Raw genomic sequence first — 21126 nt, 5'->3', positions numbered from 1 at the left:
AACAACATTTCACTGTAAACATCGTCAACTGCCAATTTAGGGGACATCGCCCAACCCTAATATATATATATATATATATATATATATATATATATATATATATATATATATATATATATATATATATAAAATAACAATTAGAAAACCTGTATAAACTGAACACCAAAGAATAATATTATAGCGGTGGTGACGTGTTCATGTAACATGAAGGCTAAGGGTGCGCTGCCAATAACGTGCCTAAAAGCTGTCAGAACTGGGAAAAGTTGCCTAATGATTATTAGTATGTCAAATATATCAAGGAGACATTTCAATTGTTTATAAATAAACAAGTATTTTCTGTGTCAAAGATTAAGTTGACGATGCTGACTCGCGATCTTTGCAGTAGTGAACACGCCAGAGAGAAATGCACATTTCATTACATAAGCAGAGAACAGTCTGTTTCTTTTTTCTAAGTCTTTCGTTTTGAATTTTGTTTAAAAGTGTACATTTCATGCTTTCTCTCTCTCTCTCTCTCTCTCTCTCTCTCTCTCTCTCTCTCTCTCTCTCTCTCTCTCTCTCTATATATATATATATATATATATTAGTGTTGCATGGTAGCCTGGCTGCGCCCTCCTACGCACTTCAGCTCAATTTCATTTTCCTTCAGTACTACGTCTGGGACTGCTGTATATTCTTAGGTTTCCAGAAATCAATTTTTTGTAGGACCAATCAGCGAACAGAGGGAGTGGCTGAGAACGATGACGTTGATGCGATCACACACATGACTAGCGTCGGCCAATAGTGAGCCTACGTGTGAGGCACAACACAGACGCGCTGCTCTATCAAACTACGTGAAAAGTCTCGAGGCACAGAGAGAAGAAAAATGAATAGTGGAATAAAGTCGTTATTTTTGTTTGTTTTTGCGCACAAAAAGTATTCTCGTCGCTTTATAAACTTTATTCTAAACTATTAATTCTATTAACTTATTCTAAACATAATTCTCTGATCATTCGGACTTGTTGTTTCCGGCCGGTTTCGGTGCATGACATACGTCACGACCACACGTTAGCGATTGGTTATGGCAGATCCTGAGTGACTCTGGGCAGATCCAATAGTTTTGAACTTTAACAGAGAACCCGCCTACAAGGAAGTAAACGTTTCTCAATGGAGAGAGGCCAGACTCTCTGTACAAATGAAATGTACGAGAGTCTGGTAGAACCAGGCTAGTTGCATGGTGTACCGATACTTCAAAAGTATCGCGATGCTCGGAAATTAAAAACGTCACGATACCTAAATTTATCAGTATCGATACTTAAAAAAAAAAAAAAAAACGCCTCCATATGGACGTCTGTATTTTTTTCCTGACGCACGCAGCAAAGAACCTGCCGCTGTCAGTGTCATGTGACAAAACACTACAGCGAGATGGCTGCATGTGCGAGCATGAGTGGTCCACGACTCGTAGAAAAAGATGACGCGAGGAGTGACATATGGAAGTACGTTGCCTACCTTGCTCTGTTGCACGGTGCTCCGATACTTCAAAAGTAAATCGGAAATTAAAAACGTCACGATTCCTTAATTTATTAGTATCGATACTTCTAAGAATGACCGCGTTCCAGATTTGTAAGGCCGGCGACACACTGGCTGCGTGTCGTGTCCGTTTTTATTTCGGCTCCCATGTTAACTGCCTGCGTGAAAACGTGTGCATGCTAGAAATAGAACCGACGCCTATTTTTCACATGACACGCAAGCGTGTTGGCGTTCCTAGGCAAAATAGAATAGGAAAAGATGTTTCTGTGTCATTTTGACACGAATACATATTAATAAATGACTTTTTGATGTTTGAAAGTTTTGACATAAATACAATATAAATGTAATTTAAAAAAAATATTATCGGTTTTCAAATATTGCACCTCTCAATACAGAACAAATTATTCTGTAGCCTATTTTGCCGTCAACACTGCCGACGTTGTCTTTGCTGCTATATATTTATGTTTAACATGAAGTATAGGCCTAGGCCTTCCACAACTCTCTCCCCATATGTCAAATATATCACCAATGAGGCTTATATGTTACCAATATTAAACATTGTTTAATATAATCGCTGTTCATATTTTTATTCAAAGTTCAGAATCAAGATAAAGCTCTTATGTTTCTTATGATAAATGAGATAATGCTGCTAAATTTATAAAAAAGAATTACCTTTGTTCTATTTCATATTTTGTTCTAATGTTTAATATATCTGCTGTTCATATGTTCATTTATTAGTGTGTTATATGATTAGAATGTTGTCCCGGTTTTAAAATAAAGCACAGCAATGATGTTTGAGAGTGTTTCTCCCTTTTCAGGAAAAGTATCGAAAAATTATCGAAATCGCAATACTTGACTTGGTATCGGTATCGAAACAATAATTTTGGTATCGTGACAACACTAATATACAGTACCAGTCAAAAGTTTGGAAACAATACTATTTTTAATGCTTTTGAAAGAAGTCTCTTGTGCTCATCAAGCCTGCAGTTAAAAACTTAAACAAACAGTAATATTATGAAATATTCTTACAATTTAAAATAATGGTTCTCTTTTTTAATATACTTTAAAATGTAATTTATTTTTGTGATGCAAAGCTGAATTTTCATCAGCAAGTACTCCAGTCTTTGGTGTCTTATGATCCTTCAGAAATCATTCTAATATGATGATTTATGATCAATGTTGGAAACAGTTGTGCTGCTTAATATTTTTTTATAACCTGAGATACTTTTTTCAGGATTATTTGATGAATAAAAAGTTAAAAAGAACTGTATTTATTTAGAATAGAAATCTTTTGTAACAATATACACTACCGTTCAAAAGTTTGGGAACAATAACTCTTTTTTTTTTTTTTTAAGAAATTAGTACTTTAATTCAACAAGAATGCGTTAAATTGATAAAAGGTGATGGTAACGATTTATATTGTTAGAAATGTTTTTATTTTGAATAAATGCTGTTTTTATGAATAAATGCTGTTAACGTTTTCCTCATCAATGAATCCTTAAAGTATTCCAAAAAAATATATTAAGCAGCACAACGGTTTCCATCATTGATAATAACTGAGTATCAAATTATCATATTAGAATAATTTCTGAAGGATCATAAGACACCAAAGACTGGAGTACTTGCTGATGAAAATTCAGCTTTGCATCACAAAAATAAATTACATTTTAAAGTATATTAAAAAAGAGAACCATTATTTTAAATTGTAATAATATTTCATAATATTACTGTTTTTTTTTTGTTTTTAACTGCAGGCTTGATGAGCATAAGAGACTTCTTGCAAAATCATTAAAAATAGTAGTGTTTCCAAACTTTTGACTGGTACTGTATATATATAATATGTCGCAGGTCTGTGAGGCAAGTAGCTTATATGCTGTGTTTCGGTTCATTTAAGAGACCAGATCCAGTTCACGCGCCGGCGACTCCGTGTCCTGATTATATTGCCTGCTATATTTAGCCTCTTATTTATTAAATTCAAGAAATTGGTTGATGAAACATTGATTAAAAATAAGATACAATTAATACAAAACGAAATTCACTTTAAAGACAGGCTGCAAAAACAAACTTAATGAAGTGGTCAAAATCATGTCTGCCCACTCCATTTGTCTCCCGATATTTTCGGGATCATCTTATGCTTTTCACTTTTCATATAATCAACATGAAATTTTAAAAATATATATTATTTTATTTAAACATGAATATGAAACTAAATCGTTTTTTAATGACTGGGCTACAACACATGTACATGTATAGGCCTATTTATATTCACAATACTTACTAAAATATAGGGTTGGGCGGTATTACGGTAATATCGGATACCGCGGGATCTTAAAATAGCACCGGTATCAGTTTCAATACCGTCATTACCGGCACTTATATAGCCTATAATATTTATAATTTATTTATTGCCTAAAAAATGCTTATGTGTGGTTGCAGTTTGGCAATATTTCTGGTTCCAACCGAATGAGAAGGGAGAGGCGGTAAATACTGACGAGGCAATTTGTAAATTGTGCAATAAAAAGGTGACCGCGAGAGATGTAAACAACTCTAACCTAATGTCGCATCTCCGAAACAACCCCCACTCACTGCTGCCAGGATGCATAAGCGCATTAAGTTTCGTATTTGTTAAAATATTATAATGTTATTTTTTCCATCTTTGTTGATTATGAAAAGTGAACAGCACAAATAAGATGGGATGCATCGAGTCAAACGATTTGACCACTTCAATAAATTTAGTTTTGTAAAAGGCCTCTTTAAAACGAATTTCGTTTTGTATAAATTGTATCTACATTTTTTTTTGTATCGTGGATTTAATATAACCATGACATGATGGGCATGCCGCTGTCACTTGCATTGAAATCTCATTAAAAAGGCTATGCCTCACAGACTTGACAAATAAATAAAGCTTGAAATTTCTTTAAACGAAACAATTAAAAACGAAAGAAATAGGCAACTCACTGATTAGGCTAAGTAATCCATGATGTGCATTTCTCTCGTTCATACAGAGATGCGATCGTCAATTTCATTAAACGAAACAATTCAAAACGAAAATAAATATAGTCTGATTAATCAATGGTGTGCATTTCTCTCTAGGCGCGTTCATACAGAGATGGCGATCGTCAATTTCTTTAAACGAAACAATTCAAAACGAAAGAAATAGGCTACTCACTGATTAGGCTAAGTAATCCACGATGTGCATTTCTCTCGTTCATACGGAGATGCGATCGTCAATTTCAGTAAACGAAACCATTCAAAACGAAAAGAAATATAGTCTGATTAATCAATGGTGTGCATTTCTCTCTATAGCGTTCATACGGAGATGGCGATCGTCAATTTCTTTAAACGAAACTATTCAAAACGAAAAGAAATATAGTCTGATTAATCAATGGTGTGCATTTCTCTCTAGGCGCGTTCATACGGAGATGGCGATCGTCAATTTCTTTAAACGAAACTATTCAAAACGAAAGAAATTGGCTACTCACTGATTAGGCCAAGTAATCCACGATGTGCATTTCTCTAGGCGCGTTCATAGGGAGATGCGATCGTCAATTTCAGTAAACGAAACCGTTCAAAACGAAAATAAATAGACTAGCCTACTCTCTGTAATCCACGATGTGCATTTCTCTCTAGGCGCGTTCATACGGAGATGCGATCGTCAATTTCAGTAAACGAAACCGTTCAAAACGAAAATAAATAGACTAGCCTACTCTCTGTAATCCATGATGTGCATTTCTCTCTATAGCGTTCACTACGGAGATGCCGATCGTAAATTTCTTTAAACGAAACAATTCAAAACGAAAAGAAAAAGGCCACTCTCTGATTGTGTAATGATGTGCATATCTCTCTATAGGCGCGTTCACTACAGAGATGGCGATCGTAAACTTCCATCTTTGCAGAAAAGTTTTATTAATAAAAATCAATGGACACGCGTTACCGGATTACAAAGGCACTTCTTGCTTGTTGCACGCACACAGATATTATGTTGAATAATGGTGGGCTCCGGCTCATAATAACAGTTAATGCCGTCGGCCTGACTCAGACACAATGTGCAGGTTTTGGGCTTGTTTTTTTTGCCCGATCTGGCATTCAGTTTCTGAACGGTGTAGGCACAAGCCAACAGTTTGGTGACGCCGTCTGAGCCCATTATGTCATATTTTTTAATTAGTCACGGTAATACCGTATATCCCGGTAAAATAGGGAGGCGGTTTGACGGTTTCAAAATTCGAATACCGCCCAAGCCTACTAAAATATAATTAATATCATTTTATTGCATTTGTATTAGTTGTTTGAAGAGTAAAAAAAAAATCGGTCGGTCTTAACGCAAGTTTACAACCGGCAAGTCGGTTGGACTAAAAGGGAAAAAAAATTGTTTAATTGGGTCGGTCCTAAATTGACAGGGTCGGTCGATCGGTTACGGCAAACAAGAATATTTTTAAGTCAACAAAAATATTTACTAATTACTAAGTACTTATTTTTATACAAAATTATTTGGCTTTATTAAAATGTGTGCGTAATTTACTCACTAAAATAATAAAATAAGTCGAAATAAGTGATTCAGATGACCAAAGCACAAGGTTTTCTTTCATAATTAACATTTTAGCTACTCGTCCACAGAGCTACTCGGTTCACTGAGCTGCACATGCGCTGCTACTTTAGTGGAGGGAGGGATTTCAGTGAACGAGGAATATTAGACAGTGGATTACTGTCAGATCCTGGTTCTCCCTAAACTTTCTCAAGCTCAACAGTGACAAAACTGAACTCCTCCTTATTGGCACTAAATCCATCATATCTAAAATAAATGACTTCTCCATCTCCATCGACAATTCATCTGTGTTCCCCTCCCCTCGGGTCAAGAGTCTGGGTGTCATCCTAGATAGCACTCTGTCATTCCAGTCCCACATTAATAACATCACTCGGTCAGCATATTTCCATTTACGTAATATCTCTCGCTTACGCCCATCTCTCTCCCCCAACAGTGCTGAAATTCTGGTTCACACCCTGGTCACCTCTCGCCTAGACTATTGCAACTCTCTCCTCTATGGTCTACCTGACAAATCCATCCATAAACTGCAACTAGTCCAAAACTCTGCTGTCCGTATCATTACCAGAACCCCCTCCATCAGTCACATAACACCAGTCCTGCAGCAACTTCATTGGCGCCCCTTCAAATACCGTATAATTTATAAGATCCTCCTCCTTACATTTAAAGCTATCAACAATTCTGCCCCTAAGTATCTCACTGAGCTGCTCCATATCAAGATACCCACTCGTTCTCTCAGGTCCTCTTCCTCCATTCAGCTCATCCTCCCACATGCTCGTCTGGTTACCATGGGGTTTAGAGCTTTCAGTCATTCAGCCCCACACCTCTGGAAATCTCTGCCCCACTACATTCAACACTCCACGTCCATAACCATTTTCAAAACTCACTTAAAAACTCATCTTTTCAGACAGGCTTACTCTCTTTAATTTTTTATTTGTTTTGACTGTAATGACCCCACCCTTTCTCTTGTTTTTTTTATTATTAATAGTATTATCATGTTATTCTATTGCCTGTTTTCTCTGATTGCTTGTTTAATGGATTGAGTGTTTTATTGTTGATTTTGTAAGGTGACCTTGAGTGTTGAGAAAGGCGCCTATAAATAAAATGCATTATTATTATTATTATTATTATAATTATTACGTGAACAAGAACGATTCGTTCACCTAAAAGATTCTTTCAAAAAGAATGATTCGTTCACAAATGTAACGTCACTAGTGTGTAGGGTTGCAAAATTCTGGGAATTTTCACAGATGGAAAGTTTCCATGGGAATTAATGGGAATTTAAGGGAATTAACAGGAATTTATGGGAATAAACGGGAATAAACTGGGAATTTTCAAAGTTAAAGGTTGGCTCTTCGTAGGGAACTTAAATATAGTTGAGGAAAGTATATTTTAGCATAATCTTGACTAAAACAAACAGATGCCATTCAAATACACTTGAATATCCATGCCATTCCTCAATCACATGCACATAGCACACTGCTTACTGCATGGCTATTGAGACCACACCCCCTACTGGCACTGCGCATGCCTCCATCGCATGTACAGAAGCCCAAAGCACAAGACTATTGAAGGCACACATTTGAGCCTGTGGACTAAACAAAGTGAAGTAAGTTTTGATGATATTATGGGGAAATATATTTATTAAATATTCATCTAGTAGATGGCAAGCTGATAAGTTAGATGCTAAATAGAGATGCGCCGATTACAATTTTCTAGGCCGATTCCGATTTTTCATTGAGTTTGACCTGCCGATACTGATTTTAGCCGATTCCGATTTAATTTTTTTCTAACCACTTAACAGCACACACAAATATTTATTTTCGATCTTTTCTTTAACCCTTTCACGCATAAGTTTAAAATATTCGAACTGACACCCCCACCCCCCAGAGTGAGTTTTTTCCAAGGCGAACGTTCCCTTTAATGTTTCCATGGCAACGCGTCACGCGACACACCGCAGCCACAATAATACTGTATGACAGATGTGTCGCTTTTATTTCGCTTTTCCTTTTTTATTCAAAATATTCACAAACTTGCTTACCATGTCATCAACTAGCCTATCTGATATTACGATTCTCAAATACGTGTAAGTGAGTGTGTTTGGTTGTTTAAAAACCTTTATAAATAATCTTGATCTATAAACATAAGATGGGCGCCGCAATGTTGTCCTGTCAGTCGGATTTACAGCACGTGAATTCATCAGTTTCTCCCGAATAATTAAAATTGTTCTGTTCTACTTACAAATAAATATGTTGAGTATCTGTTGAAAACATTTTCATTGGATGTTTTCTTATGACTTCTGTTTATATTTATGCTTGGATATGATACAATGATCGATTACATTACAATTAATTCCCAGTTAGTTCCCCTAAATTCACATTAATTCCAATAATTCCCATGGAAAGTTTCTAATATGGAATATTTCCAAAATTCCCCAGCTTAACTTCCCATGTAAATTTACCGGAAACTTTGATCGATCAAACATATTTAATAGTTCTCACTTCAGAATCATGGGATTTGTGCCTATAATGTTTAAAAAACAATAACTGGAAGATCAGTGTACCTCATTCATGGAAAGTTACAGGGACGTTTAATTTATAAAACTGTTACATCTGGGATAATTTCTATCTCCATTCACTCCATATTTCTCTCTTTTAATTATTTTGATTATTTAGAAAATTTGAAAATGAGTTTTTCTTTGATTTCAGACCCGATGGAAGAGCGAGGAGAGTGAAGAACTGAGTGAAGTGGAGGAGGAGAGAGAAGAACTGAGTGAAGTGAAGGAGGAGAGAGAAGAGCTGAGTGAAGTGAAGGAGGAAAGTGAAGAACTGAGTGAAGTGAAGGAGGAGAGTGAAGAAATGAGTGAAGTGGAGGAGAGAGAAGAACTGAGTGAAGTGAAGGAGGAGAGAGAAGAGCTGAATGAAGTGAAGAAGGAGAGTGAAGAACTGAGTGAAGTGAAGGAGGAGAGTGAAGAAATGAGTGAAGTGAAGGAGGAGAGAGAAGAACTGAGTGAAGTGAAGGAGGAGAGAGAAGAACTGAGTGAAGTGAAGGAGGAGAGTGAAGAACTGAGTGAAGTGAAGGAGGAGAGAGAAGAACTGAGTGACGTGAAGGAGGAACATCATGTCAAACCTAGAGAGAAACCTTTGAGTCGCTCAAAGACTAAAAAGACATTTTTAAAGAAAAGAAGAGCCAAGAAATCTTTCACCTGCACTCAGTGTGGAAAGAGTTTCCCAAGCAAACAAAATCTTGAGCGTCACATGAGGATCCACACCAGAGAGAAGCCATTTCCATGTAATCAGTGTGGGAATAGTTTCAGTCAAAAAGCAAACCTTAATGTTCACATGATGATCCACACCGGAGAGAAGCCGTTCCCATGCAATCAATGTGGGAAAAGTTTCAGTCTATCTTCACACCTTAAAGAACACATGAGGATCCACACTGGAGTGAAGCCGTTCACATGTGATCAGTGTGGGAAAACATTTCTTACGGCATCACACCTGAAGATACACCTGACAGTTCATACAAAGGAGAAGCCGCATTCATGTTCTGTGTGTGGAAAGAGTTTTTCACTGCTGGATAGTTTACATAAACATCAGAAAATTCATACTGGTGTGAGAGAGTACATGTGCTTTGAGTGTGAGAAGACTTTTATTACAGCAAACTGTTTAAAACGGCACGAGAGAATTCACACTGGAGAAAAACCTTACAAGTGTTCACACTGTGACAAGAGATTCAATCAGTCAACAGATCTGAAAAGACATGAGAGGATCCACACTGGAGAAAAACCTTACAAGTGTTCACACTGTGACAAAAGATTCAGTCACTCATCACATCTGAAAACACATGAGAGGATCCACACTGGAGAGAAGCCGCACGCGTGTGATCAGTGTGGAAAGAGTTTCTCTTTTAAAACTCAACTGAAGCGACACATGAAGATCCATGTAGTGGAGAAACCACCTCACCGCAGTCTGAGATCACGGTAAGTAGTTCATCTTTATGTGCTGAGAAACAAAAGCTGCTTTTCCACCTTTGTAAAAGGTTCCAGTTGTGTTTCCACTTGAGCTGGTACGGCACGGCACAATTACAAACTGTTCTCGGCCCTGAACTCTCAGCACACTTGGATAACCGTGTCGAACCGTGATGGTAGTGTGTGTGTGTGTACTAGTGGTGGAAATTTTTATTATTTCCAGAGAATCGTTCATTTTCAGTTCATTCACCAAAATGATTCGTTCATTGTTTCATTCAGTGACAATTTCTTCATATTACATAAATACGCCAGCAGGGGTGAAAAATTAGTGTGTTATGTCTTAAGTCAACACAAATATTTACTTGTAACAAAAAAATTATTTGGCTTTATTAAAATGTGTGACTAATTTACTCGAAAAAATAAGTCGAAATCAAAGCACAAGGTTTTCTTCCATAATTAACATTTTAGCTAGCCGTCCACAGAGCTAGAGTTCTCAACGGGCCTGAAAATTACAACCCGACCCGACCCGGCCCGTGGCTTTTAAAGCCCGGACCCGATGTAACCCGACACATAAACATGAATTATCTGCCCGAACCCGACCCGCGGCCCGATGCCGCGTCAGTTTTTTTTTTTTTTTTTCTCTCATACACATATTATCATGACCAGCAGACGGGAATTCAAATCAACCTTTAATGTTCACGCCTTTTAACAATACAAACAATACAAACAACTGAAACAATACACTTTAAGTATATAATTAGGCTGTAGTAGCGACGGTGAATTCACCTGTGGCAAGTTTACTTCTCACCAACTCCATCTTCTTCTCCAGGCTAAAGGCGTGCACGCAGCGGCGTTAGGTCTGCCCCCGCCCCTCTCCATGATGCACGTTACACGCAGCAGCCAGACTTTCTTTACGGTGACCAGCAGCGATGATTAATAAATGTTTTTTTTTTTTTTTTTACTGAGCGGAAAAGATTAAGCCCGAGGTCCGACCCGACCCGAGTCATTTCATTATATTTTCGACCCGAACCCGGCCCGAACCCGCGGGTCCCGTCGGGTTTGTCGGGTCGGGCCGACCCGACCCGTTGAGAACTCTACACAGAGCTACTCTGAGCTGCACATGCGCTGCTACTTTAGTGGAGGCAGGGCCGGTTCTAGACATTAGGAGGCCCTAGGCAAAATTCATGTTGGAGGCCCCCCACCCCCACTAAAAAAAACACTTAAAACAAATATGATTCCTAACCTTTTTATTTATACAGCATTTAATTTTAAAAGCAGTATATTTTTACTTACACAGTACATAACATAAGTTTGGACACATTACTATTTTTAATGTTTTTGAAAGAAGTCTCTTATGCTCGTCAAGCCTGGATTAATTTGATCAAAAATACAGAAAAATAATATAGTGAAATATTATTAAAATTTAAAATAATGGTTTTCTATTTTACTATACTTTATATTTCTGTGATGCAAAGCTGAATTTAGTGTCACGTGATCCTTCAGAAAACTTTATAATATTCTGATTTATCAAATGTTAGAAATGGTGCTTAATATTTATTTTATAACCTGTGATACTTTTTTCAGGATTTTTGATTATTAAAAAGTTGTTTTAAAAAAGTCTTCACTATCACTTTTTATATATTTAACACACCCTTGCTGAATATTCCTGTATTTTTTTCTGTATTTTTGATCAAATAAATGCAGGCTTGTAGAGCATAATAATAAACTTCTTTCAAAAAACATTAGTAATGGGTCCAGACTTTTTACCGGTACTCTATGTACATATTAATCAAACTTTATCTAAGGTAATCTCTTTTTTGTTTAATGAAGATGTTATTGTTGTTGTTGTTATTTTGCTGTTTTATTCAACTTATTCACAGTTCCAGAATCCCACTTCAGTAGATGAGCATAAGTGCTTTTATATTGCATTGCTACCTTAAATATGCTATGCACAAATCAAGTTGAAGAGAAAGACACGATCGGTACTGAGCAGAAAAAAATATATAAACTGATATTATTGGCGTAATGTCAGGGTATAATTTAATCATCAGCAGAATTTAAAAGATAGACCCATAGATATGAGATCCTTTATTTGAAACATTTAAAAATGTTGTAGTGTGTTGGCTTTTTAACTTAGAATACAGACGTCTTGTCTTTTAATTTTGTAGCTTTTTTACTAGTCAGCTCCCGACGCGATGTTATTCATTGTACGCGCAAATTCAAAGCGTCGCGTCTGGGCACGTTAATGACGCTCGCGCTCTTTTGAACTCATAATAAAGCGGTGAATGATTTTTCCAGAAATGACGCTGATTTACAGTACAAGTTTATATTTAGAATACATTGCAATCACTCCAAAATAGATGACGACAACTCACACACCTGCATTTTGAGCTGTGCTTCTTTGTGTGCTTAGGCTTTTGCCTCGCAGCACCTGATGGATGCGTTCGTTACACATACGTTCAGAAGCCGGCACCCGCTTTGTAACGGACACATTAATTGGTTTAACTGCAGTAATGTAACAGTCTATGGTTAAGATAAACATCGTCACTATTTTTAGTTAATTAATAAATATTGAGATAAATTGTAGATAGGACATTTGTACCTTTTTTTTAAAAAACATTTTTTTGTTTTTTGTTTTGTTTTTTTGTCCCTCTGGGCCCCATCCCGCCAATCGGGCCCTAGGCACGTGCCTAGTTTGCCTTTGCGTTAATCCGGCTCTGTGTGGAGGGAGGGATTTCAGTGAACAAGGAATATGCGTCAATGGATTCGTGTGCTCACCATGCACCATTCATTTCCTGATGTGTTTTGTCCATAGAAATGTTTTCTATGGAAGCAGCTTCAACTGGAGCTTAGATACACCCCCCAGTGGGACTAATAATGCTTGGATGATGAGTATAGTAGCAAGATGTCTAAATTATGCAGGTGGAGTTGGGGAGGTGGAGGGACACCAGAACAGCTGATGCCAGAGCGAGGTGAATATTAGATGGGTTCACTCCTCCCGAAATTACCTTGTGAACTTCACTAATTGTTTATTTTCATTATCGATATCAGCAATTAGTTCTCGCAGCCCTAGTTAATTTAAGTTTGTTTTGATCATCAGAAACAATTTAAGTAAATGAAACATCATGATACTGAAGAACAAAGATATTGCCGTTTATTCTTGATTCTTTCTTCATTCGTCATGCTGACACTCACCAGATTTACGTTGTTTCAGGTCAACAATAAAAAAAGACTAATTAAACATTAAAGGGTCATGAAACCCTAAACCCCAATTTTTCTGAGATTTTAACAGAGGTAGGTGTGTTGAACACCATAGAAGACAATGTTATAATCTGTAAAATTTAATAATAGGATATAAATGGTTAAATTTGAGTTTTTATCGGCTATTTTCGTCTTCCGGGTTTGAAATCTTCATCGAGTCCACGTCACAGGATGTGACGTTTTTCTGTACGGATCGTCCAGTGATGACTCATCGTTCTCTCATAATTATTAATGAGGCTGAGCCTTCATATCCAATGAGAAGACACTTCACTGAATTAATCATGATACCACGTGGATCTTTCCAAAGACAGACATGTCAAACTGTGATATCGCGTAGTAGATGAGAGAGGCAATGATGGGACGCGCGTTTGTTTTCATGGTGCAAAAGTTCCGGTGCATCTTTCCCCGCGATGCTGCCAGGGCTGGACTCTGACTGCGGGCGGTTGGTTGGCCATCAACCATGGGCACATCTAAACTATGTGTGTGTAGCAACCATTCAACTGGAGAATGGTGGACTTCAGCCTTGTACACCAATGCAGGTTTCGTCTTGCTAGTGATGCGGTCCCGAGGACTTTTCTATCGCTTCAGAGGTGTGTGTGTGTGTGTGTGTTTGTGTCTAAATGTAACCCTGACCGTTTTTTCTTGCCTTTTGTTAAATAATCACTCGTTATTAAAATGTAGATATTTCGATAATACATCAACGCATGCTTAGTTTGTGCAAATTTATGTCACATTCATTGTCCATCTTTAGTGGGTTTAGGGGGCGTGTAGTCTAGGCTATTTACGGAACGTTTTTTTTTTTTTTTTAAGCGGAAAATTTATTATTTTCAAATATATGCATTTATAGTGTTAGTGTATATAAACAAATATATATTTTATAATGGCCGACATGCATGTACATGTATATGTTTTAAATAGAATGATTACTGTAGTAGGCTAATATGTGTAGCAGGGCATTCAGTTACTTTTTAAGGACAAAAATAAGGTGTCAGTGTATTTCATTAGACTTTAACTTTGCCAGCTATAAAAAATCTAGCATTTCCTCACGTTTTACCACTGACAGTGACGGTCGATATGCATTGGCCACTGGCTTTGACCACACCAACTCCCCCTCCCTTCTTCTCACAGCCACCACGCCCATTTAAGTTGCATTTTTCAAAAAGATTATGAGCTAGACTTGAGCTGAAAGAGGGGGGTTTCATGACCCTTTAAATTATTTTGACATAGAACTTTTTTAAAACAGTGTAATGCAACAACTCATGCATAAACATGCATAAAAACACCTTTTACAAACTATTGCAAATGTGTTATTAAGGGTAATCAATCAAATGCAATCAACAAATCATCTAATATAAATATTAAGTATCTGTATAATATGTGGGTTTTAATACATTTTTAGGGCTCTTTTTGTTTTTTTGCATGGATTGCTCAGCTAAACAGGCAAATAAGAGACTATCAACTACTAATATTTTATTATTATTATACAAAAGTCTCATTAAAACGTCTACAAATGTTTAAAACGGATCAGAGATCAGGCAAAACCCATAGACACTTGTTCAATGGTTCACTGCATGATGGGTTCACAGAGATCATTGACATTTCTAAACGCTTATGAGGCAAAGAAGCCTCATTTACTGAAATCATGTGACTTTCGCAGTTTGATACACGCTCTGAAACAACACAAATCTGAACATGATTTGAAACAAAGATTCATAAAGGTGTCTGAGCTTCGTGAAGCAGTGTTTCGAGATCTCCCATCACTACTTCAACTACATGAGTAAGACATGATTAGCAAGTTGTTTGCATAAAATAGTCCATTGAAACTCACTTGATTTAATGTTTCTTTTAGACCTGATGGACGTGAACAAGAAAGGAAAAGCAGAAGGCAATAAATCTGTCTCCTGCCCTCATTGTAAGAAACGCTTCACATGAAAATCAAGTCTGAAGATTCACATGAGAGTTCACACTGGGAAGAAGTGAAATGCAAGAAGTCTTTCACTACAGAAGATGAACTGAAAGAGCACCAGCAAATTCACACTGGAAAAATCGGATTATTTTTGTACTCATTCTTCATTGTTTTTCATCAGAACATCTAATTTCTCTTCCACTTCTACTCTTGGAAATGCAATATATACTCTCATGTATCTTTGAAACTGGACTCTTCTCTTCTTCTCTTGAGATGCTTTGGCTCTTGTAAGTCAGTAAAGAGAGAGATCTGTCTCCTTCTTCACTTTTACTTAATGTTTGTATTTTCTTCAGATGATGATTCATTAAACTCTTTACTCAATTTATCAACATCTCATTGTTATTGTCCATTTACTTATTTTTTGCTGATTCTGCTTGAATCAGGAATAATTTTAGTTCTGAAAGTCATTAAGTATCCTGATATTATTGCTTTTTAAACTTTCCATGTTTTAAATTTCTCAATAGAGCTTTTAAATGCCTAACTAAATTATATTACCCACAAATAACTGACATTGAATGAGACTGCGGTCTGTCTACATTACTAATAGTTTCACCCTTGATATCCAGTATCATATATACATTTCAAAGAGTTTGTTCTAGTCAGTTTGATGTTTCATTCACACCATGAGGCTTAATGAAGTCAGAACAATTACTATGAACTTTAAACAACACCAGCTCCAGCTTTGAGATGTAGGGCAGGCCAAGTGAAATTCCTAGTTTTAATATTACTTTATTTTTTTCCCCGTAACAAAACTTTATTTTATAACAAAAGTGGCAGGTCTTGATATTTGCAGGGCTAAACACAAATGAGTTTTTCTACAGGTTCATTCTGGTTCAGATGTTTACTTGCCCTGCAAAATATTTCACTGGACCAACCAAGTATTTTAATAAATATAAAGACCCAACATCCCCCAAAAAAATCCCAACATCTCTGCCACTTTCCATAATTTTCATCCAGATTTGGGCCTTAGCTTCTGCTTTACTAATTGAAATTGACATTTCAACAACTTTCCTTTTACTGGCTTGTTTTACCAAACCATCTACCATTTCATTTCCTTTGACGCCAACATGTGCTGGAACCCATGTAAACTTTACCCTCATCCCCATTGACAAACCCGTGTGTAACATTCTAGAACCTCATATACCATGTCCTGCCTTGATTGTGACTTGAATGATTGCAAACTCTTTAGAACTGCACTAGAGTCGGAGCAAATTACAACTTTATCTGCTCTAACTTCTTCTACCCACTGTAATGCCAACCAAATACCCAACATCTCCACTGTAAATATGGATAAATGATCAGACAGTCTCTTTTGCACCTTGATCCCCATCTTTGGTACTCCGAATGCAGTCTCAGTTTGTCCAGATTGAGGATCCTTAGATCCATCTGTGTACATATCCAGATATCCATTATACACTCTAAAAACTGCTGGGTTGTGTTAACCCAATTTTGGGTCAAATATGGTCTCACCCAACGTTGGGTTAAAAATTCAATTTAAAAATGGACAAACCCAGCCGTTGGTTTACATTTTTAATGTAACCAATGCAATTTGTCCATTTTTAAATTGCATTTTTGTCCATTTTTGATTTTGTCCAAAATGCAATTTGTCCATTTTTAAATTGCATTTTTTAACCCAACGTTGGGTGAGACCATATTTGACCCAAAATTGGGTTAACACAACCCAGCAGTTTTTAGAGTGTACTCCCTATTCAGATGATTATAAAGTACTTCACATATATCCACTCCCCCTGTACTCTTTTCTTGATGCAGATCAGTATCTGCAGGTCCACACTGGGTTGTACTAGCAGCCACGGTGGTCTGACTGGCATCGGAACTGTTGAACTAAATTCCCTTCCCTCCAGCCCCATCTCTTTTCCTATAACATCAGCCACCCATCCAAAACTCTGACTTTTCATGCTCCCAGCATGCCTGAATTACTGCCTTTGAGGGGTGAGACCTATAATGCCCTTGTATATTTACTCAATAATTGACTGCTAGCTGTTCCCTCCTTAACTGCAGAGTCAAGGTGGTCTGACTGATCCCTCAGTGATTGCCTACTCGCCCCCCAGTCCACTCCTGCCAGACACCTCATTACATTTAATACCTTTTTACACTTTACTATAACTTTCTCTATGTGGCCTGCCCATGTTAACCTAGCATCAAAAGACTCTTGCCCATATAACTTAAGATTATTATCTTCCCCCACCTTTTTCCTATTCTCATCTGAATAGATCGTCCATACAGAAAATCCTTCACCCAGTTAAAGGCCCTACCTCCTACTCCCAAAATATCTAATTAATCAACAACCCCTCTTTCCACATTACAGTATATTGTATGCCTTCTCAACATCTAAGAAGACTGCCACCACTGTTTCCCTATTAACCTGGGATTTCCTTATTTCATCTTCCAGGCAAAGCACTGGATCCATTGTCCCTCTACCCTACCTGAATCCACATGAAATGATGAAATTCATTTCCTCTTCTCCAAAAAATAAACCAGTCTATCCGTAATCATATGTTCCATAATTTTACCTACATGAGAGGTTTATAGCTAGCAGGTTTTGTAGGATCCTTCCTGGTTTTCTCCTCACTGACCAGTACAGTGTAGTCCCATTCCCTCATCACACCCCCCATCTTCCTTATCACCCCCCCCCCCCCCCCCATACTTCTCCCACCAGTGTCATTCTGCCTATTGAGCTGCAGAACTGATGCCAATAATTCCTCTTAGCCCGGCGCATAGTCTTTCTTACTAATGCTTGAGCTGTTATACTGTAATAAATGCTCAGAATTATGGGTTCGTCTCAATTGCCTGAAAGTCCTATTCCTACTTTCTACTACTTCTCTGCATTCCTCTGTCCACCATGGAACTGCTTTCCTTTTCCTTTTCCCAGAACTCTTGGGAATAGATTCATCTGCCACCCCTCTAACAATTTCCAGGAAACTACTATACTCTCTATACATATCCATACCTCTAACCTCGCCAGTTAACCTTTCCTCACATAACTCCTTGAATTTTGCCCAATTAGCCTGACCAAACACCCATCTCCCTACTCCCTCTTCAGAATGTTTTTCTTCCCGCATTCTAATTGAGCATAATATAGGAAAATGATCACTTCCTACTGTCGACCCCTCCCATATCTCCCTTTCACATAACCTTGCTATATCATTAGATGTAATAGTAAAGTCTAGTGCAGCCTCATTTCCTGAAACCATATCATTCCTTGTTCCTCTACCATCATTAAGACACACCAATCCTTTCAAATCCAACAACTCTATCACCCGACCATTTTGATGACCAACTTTTTCCCACCCCAAAGTGGACTGTGAGTGTTAAAATCCCCACACCACACTACCTTTCGTCTGTCCTGTCCCTCAGTATCTTCTATTTTGTCCAATTACAATTCCTTACATGGATTGTTAAAGTTAATTATAGCTACACTGTCCAGTCCTACCCACACTTCCACCACCATATATTCCAACTCCTTTCCCAATCCCAGGATCCTATATGGGAGTCCCCATTTAATAAATGTAGCACATCCTCCCCCACCTCCTTCATTTCTATCTCGATGAACAGACACATACCCTTGTATCACAAAATCTAGTTTTGGTCTAAGCCAGGTCTCCTGGATACAAATAACATCTGTCTTTTGTACCACTTCATCAATAAAGCTTTTAAACTGTTGTCCATTTGCTACCAAGCTTCGGGCATTCCATTGTATTAATAACACCATGGTTAATATCAACCAACCCATGTTTCCTGACTAGACTGATGTTTGAGGTCATCTCTCACTGTTTCCCATGTCAGCCCCATTACATCCAAATGTCGCTCTGCTGCCATAACTATCAACTGTATTCTCTCAGTCTTTGATTTTACATTTGCTGTACCATTAATCACACCAGTTATAAATGTCACTAGTTTCCTTACATTTACTTGCATCATATTCCCCTCATTCTGTTTTATTTGTTTATTTCTATACACTATCCACACTGTTGGTTCCTGTTGTCTGTTTCGGAGCATTGTAACTGCTTCTGCATATGACACCTTCTGCCATACTCTCACTTGTTGTACATGTACCGCTTCCTTCATCACTGCACATCCTCCATTAGCCACAATATTAGCACCTACACGGTTACAACATTTAGGTGATACACCTTTCCCACACTGACCATAACTATGATTTCCTCCACATCTGGCACACCTTCTTGTCTCCCTGCACATTACGGCTACATGTCCAAACCGCTGACAGTTATAGCATCTAAGTGGTTTTGGCACGTAAAGTCTTACAAAGTAACTCATATAACCAATTGTTACTTCCTTTGGGAGGGCCCTCTCCCTCAAACTGTAACAAAACTGACTGACCATCCTCCTTAATTCCTTCTCTTGTTGTTTGAAGTCTTTGTGCACTTATCATTATCCCACCCCTTATATTAGCCTTCACCTCTTCCATCCCTACACACACTGGAATACCTGTAATCACCCCCTTACTCCATTTCGTCTTTCCCTGATCAGATACAGCACTCTCCACCTGAAACTGCCCCATTCTTTCCAGCTTGAGTGCCCAATCCCTCTGATCCATGTCATTACAAGTAATCAATAAACTCTCATTTCTTAACACCCTTGCTGGCTGCAATTATATCACCAATCACCTTTTTTTAAAGCTGATGTCAGTCTAACTGGATTTATACCTTCTACTCCACCTTCCTCCCTAAACTTGATAACTACTTTATAATCTTTGTCATCTTGTTCCTCTAATGTACACATATCACTCTCCCCACCACTCAAATCCGAGTTACTATTTGTACCTAGTGTGCTAGACTTCCTTTTCTTCATAAAATTTTCATTTTTACTTCCTACCTTCTTCCTTCTTCCTTCCTTCTTCCTACCTTCTTTCCCCTTATCTCGTCCTCTTCCATGTCCTTCCTCCATCTCCAGTTCAGTCACAGTACAGCTGTGCCAACCTCCTGCTGTTGTTGTTGTTATGCAACATGTTTAAGAGCATGCTTGTTTTCCAACCAACCTTCCTAAACCTATATTAATATTTATATGGCTTTGAGGTTTTGAGGCAATTAAATTATGTATGTTAAGTGATTACATGAACTGATTTAAATGTTTGTATTTAATAACCTTTGAAACCATGTGCTGAATATATTATCATGTTCGTTGATGTATTATTCTACATGATCAGTTAAATAGTCATTAAAATACAATACAGGATGTGCTCTATAAGCATAATTCTTCCTATTTTGTGCTTCATTTAAAAAAAATTCCTTTCATATTTAGTAACTGGACTGGAGTCACTTCAGTTCTAAAATAGTACTAATTGAATGCTAATTTGCTGCGGGGGTGTCCCGTTCGGCGTTGGCATGACGTCACCGCTCGCTCGCAACGTTTCCCTCATTAAGCAGTTCACGGTATTTCTCATATTTACACAACCATCAAACACACTTTGTTAGAGAATCGATTAAAATCAAGAAATCAATATTTTTTACCCAGCCCTAGAGAATGTCTGTGGATTGTAAGTTATGCACTGAGGAAATTATTAGATTGCAATTCAGCTTAAAGATTATTAATAGAGGTATATTTGTTCCCACCAATCACTGCGCAAGTTAATGTTACGTATGATGACGAAAGCACATTAGTGCTAGCCCAACAAGAACCCATAGAGAATGCATTGCCGTGGCTGTAGATCAAAAAAATTATAATATATTAGGGAAGTCTATGGGAACACTGGGCGATTATCGGCCAGAGTGAAATCGCCCAAAAAGAGGCGGTACTCCACAGAACGTGACTGGACTATATCCAGAGGCAGAACAACAGTGACTGCTAGTGTAACTGTGGTTGAATGCGAATGTGATTGATAAAGTCCCTTTCACACTTTAATAGTGC

General features: G+C 37.6%; 1 protein-coding gene across 3 annotated transcripts in view; it reads left to right on the top strand.

The window, feature by feature from the left end:
* LOC311291290 (uncharacterized protein) overlaps positions 1-15565 on the top strand; it is a 174510-nt gene extending 158945 nt beyond the window's left edge. The window contains exons 2-3 of one of the 3 annotated variants that reach the window (XM_084410225.1): positions 8755-10025; positions 15124-15565. In XM_084410225.1, coding sequence (XP_084266351.1) covers positions 8905-10025; positions 15124-15166 — 1164 coding nt within the window. In that variant the 5' untranslated portion in view covers positions 8755-8904 and the 3' untranslated portion in view covers positions 15167-15565. Of the gene's footprint in view, positions 1-8754; positions 10026-15123 lie in introns of those variants that run through there. The other 2 variants (XM_084410223.1, XM_084410224.1) reach the window with 2 other exon arrangements.
* The last annotated feature ends 5561 nt before the right edge of the window (positions 15566-21126 follow it).

The sequence above is a fragment of the Rutilus rutilus genome (assembly GCF_951802725.1).
Source record: "Rutilus rutilus genome assembly, chromosome: 1".
Taxonomy (NCBI): domain Eukaryota; kingdom Metazoa; phylum Chordata; class Actinopteri; order Cypriniformes; family Leuciscidae; genus Rutilus; species Rutilus rutilus.
This window is presented reverse-complemented; position numbering and strand designations above follow the sequence as displayed.